This window comes from Mauremys mutica, chromosome 3 (genome assembly GCF_020497125.1).
Source record: "Mauremys mutica isolate MM-2020 ecotype Southern chromosome 3, ASM2049712v1, whole genome shotgun sequence".
NCBI lineage: Eukaryota > Metazoa > Chordata > Testudines > Geoemydidae > Mauremys > Mauremys mutica.
The window spans coordinates 108,655,973-108,671,501 of record NC_059074.1 but is presented as its reverse complement, the minus strand read 5'-3'; the positions used below and the strand labels follow the sequence as shown (position 1 = coordinate 108,671,501).

At 41.2% G+C, this 15,529-nt stretch overlaps 1 protein-coding gene across 3 annotated transcripts in view; it reads right to left on the bottom strand.

The window, feature by feature from the left end:
• Positions 1–10,615, bottom strand: part of PHACTR2 (phosphatase and actin regulator 2) — a 121,979-nt gene extending 111,364 nt beyond the window's left edge. For 2 of the 3 annotated variants that reach the window (XM_045010827.1, XM_045010829.1), the window contains exon 1: positions 10,298–10,615. In XM_045010827.1, the coding sequence (XP_044866762.1) occupies positions 10,298–10,402 (105 nt within the window). In that variant the 5' untranslated portion in view covers positions 10,403–10,615. The remainder of the gene's footprint in view (positions 1–10,297) is intronic. The other variant, XM_045010828.1, reaches the window with a different exon arrangement.
• Between the last annotated feature and the right edge of the window lie 4,914 nt (positions 10,616–15,529).

The following is a 15,529-nucleotide window of genomic DNA, read 5'->3' as shown; positions in this document are numbered from 1 at the left end:
CAGTTTGCTTTCTCAGCACAGTTTCAAGTGTTAGGACAGCTGTACCATACCCCCGATTCCACTCAATAACACTGTTCAAATTCATAAACAGATGAAGTGGCAATCATGGGAAAACAAAACAATGTTCACGGTCTACATTAGAGCCCTGCACAGGACTATTTTTTAAATCACGCTCCCGCTCCCACATTGTTTCTTGCATTTTTAGCCCGCTCCCACCTGCAAAAACCTTAGATCCCACAAATCCCACGAGAGAGAGATATTGCTACTAAAAACAAAACAACGGTGAGTTATTACATATATATATATATAAATGGAATTCAGACAATTTTTAGCATTAAAAGAATAAAACAAATCTTGCTTAAACCATGTAAAAATACTTTAATTCCTGTTATAATAGATATCAAATCTTTTTTTATCCCTCGCTTAAATTTAAGTATGAAAACCTTTATTAAAAAAAGATTTAGTGTTTTCCTGCAAATTATTGCAGTCTGGGTTTTTTACCCACCCAATCCCGCCTGCGACAAAGTATGTTATCCACTCTTGCTGTTATGGCAGCAGGTCCTGTGGGATCCCAGTCCTGCTGCAGGGCTCTAGTCTACATCTTTTGATGTAACAATGAATAGTATTATAAGGATGTCACTCACAAACAGCTTTACCTTACCTTACCAAGCTGCCTGACTTGTCAAATAATAGAAAATATTATTAGCCAGTACACAATTAACCAATCCCTTGCCAATACAACACACACAGAGCTTCACCATTTTTTGAATGTTTTTCTCTCATTTTATTCTTTATGCAGTCTGACCCTCTGCCCTGCCACACTATGACTGGGATGTCTGGGTGCCTGCTTTTTTCAAATCCTCCAACACTAACAATTGTCCACCATAGCTGTTCTAAGCAGAGAAAACACATTAAAGTGATCAAGTCTGTCATCTTTGACTTTCTTGTTCCCAAGTGGCCTATGGATTGAAAGCTGTGTTAATTGGGTGAAATCCATGCCTAAGCAGAGAGCTTGCATAAGGCCTGTAAGCCATTCAAGTCTCAGGTAACCATTCAAAATATAGTAAGTGTCCTGGCAAACAGTCTCCACGTGACAGTGTAACCCCCTATTGCCAGTATGGATTGGGACTCCTAAAGAGTTGTATGGTTTGACTGTGAATGGGGAAGGTTGAATTGGTTCAGATAACACAAAGAACCATTGCTGCAATCTGTGTGATCCTGGTCAGAGGTGGCGAGGAAACACTTGCAGGCTATTTTCATGCCCTGCAATCAACCTGATGTTCACAGTTACACCCCTGCATGTCTAGTTCCTACTACCAGTCCTGCTGCAACAGTGCTATATCCTGCCCATGTTACTTATCGCCTTCCAGAGCCTGAGCATCATTCCAGACTTAGGATAGTGGTATAGGAAGAGCATGTACTGTTTGGACTCAGCTGTCTTACTCTGCAGTAGATGTGACAGCAAACACTTGACTGGAGGATTATGGGACTCACTTGAGGGTAGGGCTATGAAAAACCTGTGAATGGTTTTTTGTTTTTTTTTTCCCCAGGAAAAAACAAACCCAGTGTGTGTTTGGTTTGGGGAGAAGGTTTGTTTTTAACTGTATCAGATTTTCCTCACCCTCCTACTCCAGGTTCTCTGATTTTTTTAAATTTCTCTCTCTCTAAATGGCCTGACATGACTTAAATGAAAATCCTTCTCTCCCCATGCCACATTGCCACAGCTGCAGTCAGCAAGTGCACATGATCTGGAGCCCTCTTGTACAAATGGAATGCAGGCAGCGAGCAGATTATTCTCCTTGAGGGCCCCTCAGCTTTGGAACTCAGTCCCGAGCCTGGTCCCGAATAGTGCTATTTTAGTAGCTCTCAGGGGAGATCCTAAGATCAGAGAGATGTTTTTTAAATGCTGGATTATGACTGATGATAATGGTTATTCTAAAAAGTTAGAAGGGAAGAGATGAGGGCCAATGGAGATAGTGTGGCCTAATGAACACAGGAGCGAGACTCAGGTAACATGGGTTCTATTCCTGGCTCTGCCACTTGCCCTGCTGGGTGATCTTGGGCAACTAACTTTGCCTCTCTGTGACTCAGTTTCCCCATCTATAAAATGGAGATAACGATACCTCATTTGTAAAATGCTTTGAGATCGACTGATGAAAAATGCCATATAAGACTCAGGTATTATTACTTGATCTCTATTAATGTTTATTCAGCAATGCGAAAGTTATGGAACTGTGTCTAGAAAGGAAGGAGAATGGTGACTGGAGAGAGATGCGGGCTATGGAGTAGAACCATCTATCATAGATACTGAAAAGAGGGGTATGTGCGCGGAGTTGAGAACTTGTAGGGGTTTGGGCTTGATAGAAACATCCGGACGGTCATTTGATAATGCAGTTCTACAGAAAACTGGACAGCTCATCTTATTTTTCAGCCTTGCCAGTACTGAATTTACTAGGTGGTCTTTTCTCTTTCTAAATGTAATAAATCAGGAAGCTGCTGATTAATGCTGCAAACAGCTGATTAGTGGTTAGGGATTACCAAATATCAGGGTATGAAATTATCCACAGTTGAAGGCAGTGGTAAGAAACACATGCCTGAAAGGGCTGAAGTAATGAAAACAATTTTTTCTAAAGTGAAATGTAAATATGGTACAGAATACTTACATAGCAAAATGGAAAGGATTCAAGCTCATCTTAAGAGCTGCCTCACAAAGTGAAAGAAAGTGGGAACACTAGGGTTGAGATTTGCAGGGCATTAAGCTTACATTTGTCACAAATACATTGGCCATTCCTGTGGAGTGGTTATTCCTCCATGGGCACGTCAGAGAGAGAACCCCTACTTTCCATTGCAGCTTAACACTGCAATCTCATCTGTAATGAGTTATTGCTGCAGCAGAGGAGTTCATTCGGGGCCAATCAACATTAACTGCTGTGGCATTTTGTGCAGTGTTTTGCTCAGGGAGAGCATGGCACGTATGAAAGTTACTGCAGTCTCTCCCAGCACTATTTCTGCACAGTCTCCCAGTCCATTTGTTCACACTTTAGTCTCGACTGGCAGCAAAAAGCTTTGGGCACTGAGACCTAAATTTTCCAAAGTGGGTATTTAATTTTGGCTTCCCAATTTGACACACAAAGATACTGCTCTTTCAGCAGGTCTGAGCACCTGCAGCTCCCACTGATGTCAGCTGGAGTTGTGGCTGCTCAAAATCTCGGAAAATCAGTGCCAAGTTGGGTACCCAAAATTGCAGTACATTTTAAAAAATGTAGGCCCTTATAAGTCAAGATTAATAAACATATGAACATAAGGGGTTCAGACCTCAAACAAACCTGTTCAGACCAAGATCCACATATATGCAAAAGCTCCAGATAATCAGAATTGATCACCTTTTCACTGATGTTACTAAGGAAGCTAAAATTCAGTAAAAATTGAGAACAGTAGTGTCCCTACATTTTAGATATACATTCCTCCAGAATTAGGCCCTAGTAAATTCATGTCCAGGAAAAACACAGCCACAGACTGAAATCTGGTCTCCCTTTGTGAAATCTTGTCTTTTGTGTGCTTTTACCTTATACTACACAGATTTCATGGGAGAGACCAGTGTTTCCCAAATTGGGGGTCCTGACCCAAAAGAGATTTGCATGGGGGGGTCACAAGATTATTTTATGAGGGTCGCGGTATTGCCACTCTTACTTCTGCACTGCCTTCAGAGCTGGGCGGCCGGATAGCAGTGGCTGTTGGCTGGGTGCCCAGCTCTGAAGGCAGCATCCCGCCAGCAGCAGCGCAGAAGTAAGGGTGGCAATACTATGCCATGCCACCCTTACTTTTGCGCTGCTGCCTGCAAAGCTGGGCGGCTGGAGAGTGGCAGCTGCTGACTGAGGGCCTAGCTCTGCAGGCAGCAGCACAGAAGTAAGGGTGACAATACCATACCATGCCATCCTTACTTCTGTGCTGCTGCTGGCGTCAGCTCTACCTTCAGAGCTGGGCTCCCAACTAGCAGCCTCTGCTCTCCAGTTGCCCAGCTCTGAAGGCAGTGTCGCCGCCAGCAGCAGCGCAGAAGTAAGAGTAGCAGTACCACAACCCCCACTACAATAACCTTGTGACCTCTCCACAACTTCTTCGTGGGTCAGGACCCCTAAAATTACAACACCACGAAATTTCAGATTTAAATAGCTGAAACCATGAAATTTACAATTTTTAAAATCCTACAACCATGAAATTGACCAAAACGGTCCTGAATTATGGTAGGGCCCTATCCATAATTACATAAGGGTACAGTGCAAGAGACAAAAAAGGATAGAGTTCCAATTCCCAGGCTTGGTCTACACTTAAAATTTATCCTAGCATAGATGTGTCTGTTTGGGGTATGAAGAAAACACACTCCTGACTGACAGTTATGCCAACAAAAAACCCAGTGTAGACACAGCTATGCTGACAGAGGGTTGTTTCTGACAGTATCACTCATGTCTTTTTGAGAGGTGGTGTTTCTATACTGGCAGAAAAATTCCTTCCATCAATGTACACTTAGGCTACACTAAGGGGCTCTACCAACATAGCTATGCCAACACAGGCACAGTCTATTATGTACCCATAGCCTGAGTATTATGAGGGCACAATCCTAAATTTCCCATTTTTTCCCCACAGGACCAAACAATTAAGATAAAAATCCTACCGATCCTATGTTTAAAACTTGGTTCACGTCAGCATAGCAGCGGCTATTGTTCATATTCACAACAAAACTATTAGCCTTCCTAGTTATATTCTTATGCTGCACCTCTTTTGTGACTCCAGACATAAGAATGAAAAAAATGGAAAAGTTGTTTACTGTACTTGAAGTCCAATCGGGTTTATTTATGGCTGAAAAGAAAGAGTTGAATGAAAAGAATGTTTCAGAAGTGCAGTGTTTCTTAAACAGCACGGCAGATAGCATCTTTCTTTCAGGTAAAAAACCAGATGTGTGTGCCAAAGTTCAAAACCGAAGGGAAGCAGAGACTTTCACTTCTGAAGACTTGGGTTGAAATCTCAACTTAGTTGGCAAAGGAAAATGAGTTTTGTGGTCACATTCTAATTTCCATTTGTCCATACCCCAAAATTAACACAAAATCCATCACAGTTAACAGGTGTGTGTGCAAGAGCTACAGAGTGGAATTGCAAGCTTGTTGAGGCTTGGGGCTCGGATACACTGGGAGAGTTAACGGGAGAAACCTTGTGATGTGCATGCTTGCAATCCCTCTGGCTCAAAATCAGCACTGAGTCCTTTACTTTCATGAGCTTTAAAATGTCCTCACAAATTCTAAAGCCAAAACAAAAGAAAAACCCAAACACACACATCCTCTAAAGGAGAATCAAACATTCTGAACAAAATATGCACTGGACATTTCCAGAATGTATGTCCGTACTCAATGGACTGCAGTACCAGAACACTGCAATATAAAATATGATGGGAAAATTTTCAAACACACCTAACTGACTTCAATTCCTAAGTCTCATTTTCAAAAATGACGTAGGTCACTGCCACATGTAAGGGTAACTGGGTGTTATTTAGAAGACCAGGTTATGATCTAATAGTCCCTTCTGGCCTTAAAAAGTATGAACATCTAATATGTGTCTTTACCTTTTTATATGCATTTTGGAGATACTTAAAAAAAAAAAAAAAAGAGATGTAGGGTAACATTTCAAAAGCTATGACATGTTTAAAGCCAGCTTTCCTGGCACACCAGTAGCCAGGTTTCAGCCCTGCTTCATAGGCTTTGTCTACACTACACAGCTTTCAGAGACACTCAATATCTAATTGGGTTGCTTATTGATACCTAGCTTTGTTCTTTCGCAGAAACAAAGACCATCTTTTCCATTGCATTCTGAAAAAAAATTGCTGGTGCCTGGTCAAGACCAGCTGCAAGTTCTCTGGCCAGCCATAGGAAAAGATGTAACTGCTGTGTCAACTAACAGGAAGCCCCTGGCCCCAAGAGAGATAAAAATAAGCAGGCTGAGAAACAAGTTAACTTTTGACCCGTGATAATGCCTGCACAGAATGCCAAGCTCAACAAATAGCAGGCTCCAATGGGCTATAGTTTTTCAGCTCCAGGATAAGGGCTTTTGAGTGCTACATTCCCAGTGTGACTCCTGCTCTTCCATTTGAGAAGTCTCCAGCCTCATGGTAGGTACTAAGTGGCTGGCACCAAGCAATACAAGAACTACTTATAAAAGCTGCTTCCCATCAGTGCTCAGCAGCTCTTCTCCCTCTTGAAAGCCACTGATCTGCTGGGCAGAAAGCAGAAGTGATAGTTGCACTGATCAGCTCTTGAGTGCAAAGTTAAGTCCCTGAACACCACTCAGAGTGCCGATTTGGCAAGTCCTGTCAGGCCTGGGGAAAGATCAGAGAGGAGGAACTAAGGCAGGATGTTCTCAAACTTCTTTTACAGTGTGGGAAACGTTTCAACACAGAGGTTGTCTACTGGATCCACTGTCCCCCTCGCCTTTTACAATTGCACTGCCCACTTTTTCTACCATTCACATATACAGAGCATCCTTGACGCAGCTAGAGCAAGGGCCTACACGGAAGAAGAAAAACCTTTTAAATGTGTTTGAGCAGCTGGAGCAAAGGTGGAGCAGCCAGCTCCATGTGACCAGCCAGCTCTCTAAAGACAGCCAGCAACTGCTCTGCCAGTGGTCTGCAGACCGCAGTTTGACTGCCTCTGGGTTAGGGGAAAGAACTGATTCCAGATCTGATCCTCCTCTCTTTTACACCAGTGTAAACCGGAACTAACACCAGTGAAGGCAATGTGTGTAAACAGAATCAATGAGAGCAGAAATAGGCCCTTAATGAGAAGAAAAAGTAAAAGAAATAAGCTAACCAGAAGGAAAGAGACACTAAAGTTACAGGAGGGAAGATATATTTATGCAAAGAAAAAATAGTGAGCAGTTTAAGAAAATAAATAAATAAAAAGGTGCATCACCTTAAACAAGTCCCCTTAAGGTCACTCTTAAGTACTTTGCTGAGTCAGAGCCACAGCAAGTGATTTTATTTTTGTAGCAAGTTTGATGTCCAAAATAGTCTTCTCTCTTGCTGCCAATGTCTAGTTAACGTAAGGTGCTAGGGAGCATCGCTGTACAGGAGGATGGAGGTTTGGGAGATATGGTATGGATGGAAGACGGACATGGAAGGGCAAACTTTGTACACAGACAGGAAAGGGCAACCTGTTGCAGAATTGATGCTACCTCTGGTTTTAGGTTTAGGCCCTGATCTTGCAAGACACTCCTGGGAAACACTCAGAATTGATGTGGGGCCCTCCTTTCTTGGCCTACGCATTTCCAACACACATTTCCAGATAAATACCAAACAAACTTACTTTTCAGGGTCTTCTCCCCACCCCCTTTAAAAAAAATCTTCTGACTTAAAATAAATAATCAAAAATGTAGAACATTACAACTGATACTTCCCATTTTCTGGGCAAGAACCCCCTGGAAACTTCATTTTAATTTTTTTCTGTACTGAACAAATTTCTGCTTCTTGAGCAAATCTAAGGCCCCAATTCTGAAATGTGATCCTGTAGTTCAGACCTCTGGTGCCCAAATGCTGGACCCTTAACTCCACACAGGGACAACAGTCCACACTAGGAAATCATACTGCACAATCAGATCCTAAATGTTAGCTTGGATGAGAAAGAGGTTGGAGCTAGGGTTGCCAATTTTGGTTGGACGTGTTCCTGGGGGTTTCATCACATGACATAATCTTTTAAATTAAAGATTAATCTTTAATTCCTGAAGACTCCAGGACAAATCTAGAGGGTTGGCAACCCTAGTTGTAGCCCCAGGCCTGGGTTTGCTCTTTCACAGCTGCTTTTGCTTGGTTGGCTAAGGGTCTGAATGCCCTATTGATTCCTTAGCACTAAAACAGATTTGCAGCCCTGTGTATAAACAGTAAAGCTTTCCTTTAACTCTCTAATCTCTAGCAACTGTCAATGGCTTATACAGCTTGTAGCTGGCAGGTATGCCAAACTGAACGAAGATTTTTGGACTGTCTATTCATGAGGGGGCAACCCAGCTCCACTGAAGTCAAGAAGAAGTCATTTCATTGACTTCAGTGGAACAGGATTTGGCCCCAAAAGCTTATGACTTTTTAAGCATCAAATAGACTAGATAGCATCTGTTTTTCTATAGGACCTACCCACCCACATTTGTCTCAAGGGTTTCTTGCTGAGAATATACTTCCTAGACATTTTCAGAAGCTTACCGCAGTTTTGTGAAACTTTCTGAAAGCTGCATCAAAGTTATATTACTAGAGTATTCAGACAAGGCTACCTCTAACTCAGGAATCATAAGGACAGTATGCTTCTCAGTTAAAATTTTCACAATTATCATAACTCATCTGGAGCACTAAAGTACCCTCAAAATGTACACTGTCCAGCTGGTTTTCTTCTGTTGCTCCGAAGTGAAAATGCTGTTTTCAATTAAAAAAAGATTCTGAGATTTTTTTAATTAGTTATAAAACCAGTACAATTATTCTTCATTACTGTGTACCCTGGAGAATACAGACACAAGTAACATGTTTCAAGATATACAAACTCCGTCCCCCTAACCACACCCCAAACAGATTTCCACATAACATTTTGAACACGTTTTTGTAAAGGAAGTTTAACAAAAACTTTATCTAAGGCTTCCGTTTCCTTAAATTTGTTTCCTAACAACAGCTACCTTGATGAAATTCTAATGTGTTCACTGTTGGGTGAAACCTTTAAAAATATAGCCACATTTCTCTAACATATTGACATAGAAGATGAAGTGGGTCAAGAGAAGGAATAATCAAAGTTTTCATACACCGATAATTTTACTAGGCTCATGCATGGTGGGAACTGAAAACTGTACCATCTGCAACATGATATACTTTTCCAGAAAACCTCCATATTTTCATAAAAATGTTCTCTTATACCCCACAGCTCCATGAATAAACTGACAGTAAAGAGGGGAAAAGAGAGTTTGATGTATAGTCTCTTGATTTGCAAAAGGTTTCCGTATCAGTGTCACTAAACACACTTGGAAAGAAATGCAGAGTATACAGAGTGGTCAGCCTCGCCACAGTTTTTGTTTGCTTATTTTAAACGATGACAAGAAGTGTTAAAGAAAAAGCTCTGAGCACAGTGACGTTTTTACTGGAAATTTCAAATCTTGCTGGTATTCATTTAGATTCTACATTCCCTTCTCTTTTATTATTGTTGGGGTTAGCTGATCTTTTGTTCAGTAACTAAAACACACCAGGTTATATCAACATGCTTCTGCCCCAAAATATCAAATATATAATATTAATCTTCAAAAAGTTAATTTGGAATCAACCAAAAAATTCCACTAATGTTATTTCTTTTAATAGTCAGCTTACGCATAAAATGTAAGAGAGCCAAGAGCAAACAGATGGGTGGGTTCTATCTGTACTGCTGGGATAGGTGCCAGAGGTCCCCTTCCTTCCTTTCTTTTTTTAATTTAAAAAAAAAATTGCAGGGGCGGAACGGGGGAGAGGAAAGAAACAGTGCATTGCAACTCAGAGAGAGCCTGTTAATGTTTTCAGAGAAACACTCTTTGGTTACATGTCAGTTGTGCCTTCTTGATGGCTTTTTAAAAAATTCAAATGAATGATGAATAAAGAGAATATATATTAGTGCAGAATTAAAAACCTTTGGTATGGCTAGACAGTGTTTGTATTCTGTGGAAGCAGAGCAGAAAAAACAGAGAAGGAAATATATGCATCAAACCAAAGCTAATACATTTAGAATAGGCATTAAGAAGCGCTGTAGACAGCAGAACTCCATTGCATACTGTTCTTTTCTATATGTTTCAAAGCAGAACAACAAAAGCACCCTTTTCTTGCATCTTAGACAAACAGTTTCTGCTTAAAAAAAAAAAAAGACAGAACAGTAAGGAATATGTGATTCCCGGAGCTATAGATATCTATCATCAAGTTAACTTTGTATTTTCAAAAAGGGTAGTTCCAGATCTAACCAAGGTTAAATCAATAAAGGCATATTCAAATAATACCAAACTAAGGCATCCTTTTAGGAAAAGAGTGCCCTGTGCCTTTAAGACAAACTCTGCTGCATGCAACCCCAAAGGCATTCTACTTTTTCTTGACAAAGAATTTGGTGCAGCGCTGCTGTTCCGTCCATCTAAGGGAATTGGATACGCTGCAGCTTATTTCACTCCCTGCAATTTGACTTTTCTTCAACTAAATAGCAGTTCCGAGCGCACCGAGCACCCCGCGGGGAGTCCGGCGGAGTGGCTTGCTCGCTTGCAGCTTTACAGGGCTACTCACCGCTGGCTTGCTCAGACAGAGAGGAGACTGAGGTCTGGCCCATTTCTTAACCTTTAAGAGGGCCGGTGTCCAACAATCATGCAGCTCTCTTGGTCCTTTGCTCATGTATTCTCTGCCACAGACATTTCCAAGGGTTCATTTCACCTTTTCCCTGGGCTTGCTGTTTTCCTACCCGACTGGAACTCCTGCCTCTCGCAGGCTAGTTTGTAAGTCCACCTCCTCCGGCTGCAGCCCAGCTCACGACTGTTCCTGCTCCACTGAATGCCTCTCATTCCTCTATGCAGATTATGGGGGGGTCAAAGGTCACGGGGAGGGAGTCCCTTGCTGGTATAGCCACACAGAGACCATCACAGGAACAGTTTGTAGTTTTAAGCTACACTCCTCTAACACAAAGGGGTCAATGTTAAATGATCCTATAGGGCTTTGAAGGAGAACGAATAAAGTACTTAGACATGGTACTTAAATTTAACAAGGTCTGGTTTTCTTTAGTGGTCTTACCCCTCCTTATCTCCCCCACGTCAAAGGATTGAGTTCTCTGTGTTCTGGTGGTGCTAGTTATAGGATGGAATAGCAATCACAGCACACCTACACACAAACAGAGAGGCATTATACTTCTCCTCAGGGCTCCCTGTACTTTATAGATGGGTAGGGTCTTGGGAAGGGTTTTATTTTATTTTTTTTAAATCTTAATTAAAGATACATTCAGAAAAAGAAAGTTTAATCAGTAGAACCTCCTGATGCCACTAGAAGCCCAAATCCATTACCAACCATTTCCCAACAGCCCAAAACATACCCATATTTTAGTTGTAAAAGACATCAAAGTTAAATACTGGGATGTCCTGAACTTATCTGGTATGTTAAAAATGGAGACTAAAATAACTGATTCTGACCCCACAAGATGCTCCATATAGGAGGACTCCTGGGTCCATGCAGAACCCCACTGATTTCCACAGTACTCTATGCTGGTATAAGGGTCTACTCTTGTGCTGCAGCTTGTAGGATCAGGATTACTGAGAGTCACTAATTTCACCACAGCTGGATATTTTGGGCAGTTTTTCCATTATTTCCCACCCACATAAACTATATTGCTTTAAAAAAAAAAGGCTCTGTGTACTTCAGATTCTGCATATGTGGTGTGGCTATGGGGGAGAGTTTTGGCAATATCTGAAGTGATTAGGACAAAGCTGTATTCATGAATTAAGATGAATAAAGATAAACGAATCACTGGATTGGAAGATGATGATTGCCTGAGACTAGTGATCATGTCCTGATTACTTTCAATGTGGGCAAACAGAAGAGAGTCCCAAACAGCTATATATAGTGGACTTAGGGCTGTCGATTAATCGCAGTTAAATCACGTGATTAACTCAAAAAATTAATTGTGATTAATCAGAGTTTTAATCACACTGTTAAACAATAGAAACCCAAATGAAATTTATTACATTTTTTTGAATGTTTTTCTACATTTTCAAATATATTGACTTCAATTACAACACAGAATACAAAGGGCACAGTGCTCACTTTATATTATTATTTTTGTTTACAAATATATGCACTGTAAAAATGACAAACAAAAGAAATAGTATTTTTAAATTCACCTCATACAAGTACTGAAGTGCAATCACTTTATTATGAAAGTGCAACTTACAAATGTAGGGTTTGTTTTTTTTTACAACTGCACTCAAAAACAAAACAGTGTAAAACTTCAGAGCCTACAAGTCCACTCAGTCCTACTTCTCGTTCAGCTAACCACTAAGACAAACAAGTTTGTCTACATTTACGGGAGATAATGCTGCCCGCTCCTTATTTACAATGTCACCTGCAAGTGGGAACAGGTGTTCACATGGCACTTTTGTAGCCAGCATAACAAGGTGCCAGATATGCTAAACATTCGGATGCCCCTTAGTGCTTCAGCCACCATTCCAGAGGACATGCTTCCAAGCTGAAGACACTCATTAAAAAAATAATGAGTTATTAAATTTGTGACTGAACTCCTTGGAGGAGAATTGTATGCCTCCTGCTCTGTTTTACCTGCATTCTGCCATATATTTCATGTTATGGCAGTCTCTGATGATGACCCAGCACATGTTGTTCATTTTAAGAACACTTTCATTGCAGATTTGACAAAATGCAAAGAAGGTACCAGTGTGAGATTTCTAAAGATAGATACAGCACTCAACCCAAGGTTTAAGAATCTGAAGTGCCTTCCAAAATTTGAGAGGGACGAGGTATGGAGCATGCTTTCAGATGTCTTAAAAGAGCAAACTCTGATGCAGAAACTACAGAACTTGAGTAATCAAAAAAGAAAATCAACCTTCTGCTGGTGGCATCTGACTCAGATGAAGAAAATGAACATGCATTGGTCTGCATTGTTTTGGATTGTTACGGAGCAGAACCCATCATCAGCATGGACACGTGGTGGTTGAAGCATGAAGGGACATATGAATCTTTAGCACATCTGGCACATAAATATCTTGCGACACCAGTTACAACTGTGCCAGGAGAACACCTGTTCTCACTTTCGGGTGACCTTGTAAACAAGAAGCGGGCTGCATTATCTCCTGCAAATGTAAACAAACTTGTTTGTCTGAGCAATTGGCTGAACAACCCTCATTCAAGCTCCTGGCCAGACCCTTCACCCCCAGCCCTGTGCTCAGTGCACTCCAACCCTCAGCTCAGTGCAGAGAGAGGAAGAGACTAGGCCAGAACCAGGGAGAAGGTAGGTACCCACTGTATGTGGACAGGGTCGGGACCCCAGACCGGCAGCGGGCTGAGCAGGTCCGGCAGCCAGGATCCCGGCTGGCAGGAGCCGGCGGATGGAACCCCTGAGCTCCCAGTGGCCATGGTTCGCCGTTCCCGGTCAAGCTGTGGGAAGCGGTGGCTGCGCTTCCCATGGCTCCCATTGGCCGGGAATGGTGAACTGCGGCCACTGGGAGCTGCGGGGGGCTGTGCCTGTGGCCGGTCAATGTAAACAAAATGTCTTGCAGCCCGCAGCAGACTACCCTGATGGCTGCATGCCGAAGGTTGCCGACCCCTGCTTTAGCCAAACACAAGTTATTGCACTCAATATAGAGGTAACTGAATGAAATTGAATGGCCTGTGATATACAGGATGTCAGACTGGATGATCGAATAGTTCCTTTTGGTCTTAAACTCTATGAAAAGCTGTTTGGGCTATATTGCCTCTTAGAAATAATAGCTGTAATTCATTGATTTTAAAGTCTTAACACTTGTTTTTCACATCATTTCCAAAACCTTCTTGTAACTTCAGGTTTGTTTCCTACCTTGACAAGATCTAGTGCACAGGATAATTTTTGAGAACTTATGCTTATTTTTGGAGTTAAGTTTTCTTGACAATGGGAACATATGACTACTCTGTCTACTGCTGGTGAACCTGATAAAATTTGTCAAAGGCATTTATGTCCCCTATGTTATATAAATATCCAGCATACTTTGCAAAATTTGTCAATAGTCTGGAAGGATTTCTGTGAAGGTGATAAACTCCACAAAGACTATTGCTGAGATTGCATGATGGGTAAGCCTCCAAAGCAGGTCTTAGCTGGTTGTAACAGGGTAGCAGTTTTTTCCTTTTAGAGATTAAAAAAGGTCACTGCCATCAAATAGCCCTTATTTTTCTTGTTTAACAGGACTTGTTGCTAAGTGTTATGTCCTTACACTACTAACATGTTTAGTGGTATGTTTCAGAGGTGGTCAGATTGGACCTAGATCTATCTCATTTCCCAAGTATCAGAGGGGTAGCTGTGTTAGTCTGGATCTGTAAAAGCAGCAAAGAATCCTGTGGCACCTTATAGACTAACTGACGTTTTGGAGCATGAGCTTTCGTGGGTGAATACCCACTTCGTCGGATGCAAGTAGTGGAAATTTCCAGGGGCAGGTATATATATGCAAGCAAGAAGCAAGCTAGAGATAACGAGGTTAGTTCAATCAGGGAGGATGAGGCCCTGTTCTAGCAGTTGAGGTGTGAAAACCCAAGGGAGGAGAAACTGGTTCTGGTTTTCACACCTCAACTGCTAGAACAGGGCCTCATCCTCCCTGATTGAACTAACCTCGTTATCTCTAGTTTGCTTCTTGCTTGCATATATATACCTGCCCCTGGAAATTTCCACTACTTGCATCCGACGAAGTGGGTATTCACCCACGAAAGCTCATGCTCCAAAACGTCTGTTAGTCTATAAGGTGCCACAGGATTCTTTGCTCATTTCCCAGTGACTGCTCTGAAAATTAAGGGCAGTAACCACTAGGTTAGGGAAGAACAAATATTTCTTTACAAGTCTAACAAATATTTACAGACACGTTATATTAAAAAACAAGCCTTCAGAAGCAATTTCCAATTTTTTTTAAAAAATTTAAATAACTAATATATAGAAAAAGTGAAAATAACTGTCTTGTCTATTATAAACAAATACTAATCTCTTTAACTAGATTCCTGTGTTACCAGATACTTCTACCACAGCCTCTTCCTTTAGGAGTTGGTAGGTAGCTGTCTGTGAACTGACAATGATAAAAAAAAAATCATAGAACCATTTTCTTCCAATTCTGAATAAGGAACTCTGTTAGAATAGATAAAACAAGTACTATCCCTAGAACTATTCTGTCTCTTTCTGCTTCACTTCAGAATCTTCTCTATTCTCTTTTCTGCCTAGCTTCTAGCTACAGATTTAAAGAAACCATACATATATCTTCATGACTCCAGTAGCTTCACAATCTTTGACTCCTGTCACTAAGAACTGTGTCTTTCATCCTTCTCTTAAGCCCTCAACCCATTAATCCTATGGCTAGGCCTCTCATGATTATTTATTATTGGGGGACTGAAACTTGGAACTTTCAACACTAAAAGCCTGGGTCTTTATCACCTGAGCTAAAGGAGTAACTACTTCAGCTAGAAGCAATAGCATGTTCTTATTCTCTTCCGTGGGTTAACATTTGCGAACTATCTGCACACAGAGGTAATGCCAACCTCACATTGACTTTCCTAGTTGAGTAGCTACACAAAATAAATGCATTCTATGTTTGCATTGCTTGGTGTTTAACTCTACATTTACATAATTTCAAGAGTTTCTGACTTTAGCATAGAATTTCCTGACTATTTCAGCATTTACTTTTTGTAACTGCAATATTCTGAGGCTTGTAAAATTTCTTAAATGATACAGTTTACAATTTTTGTTCCATTATAGCAAAGATTTTAGGCTGCAGTTCTACATGCAAAGGGAAT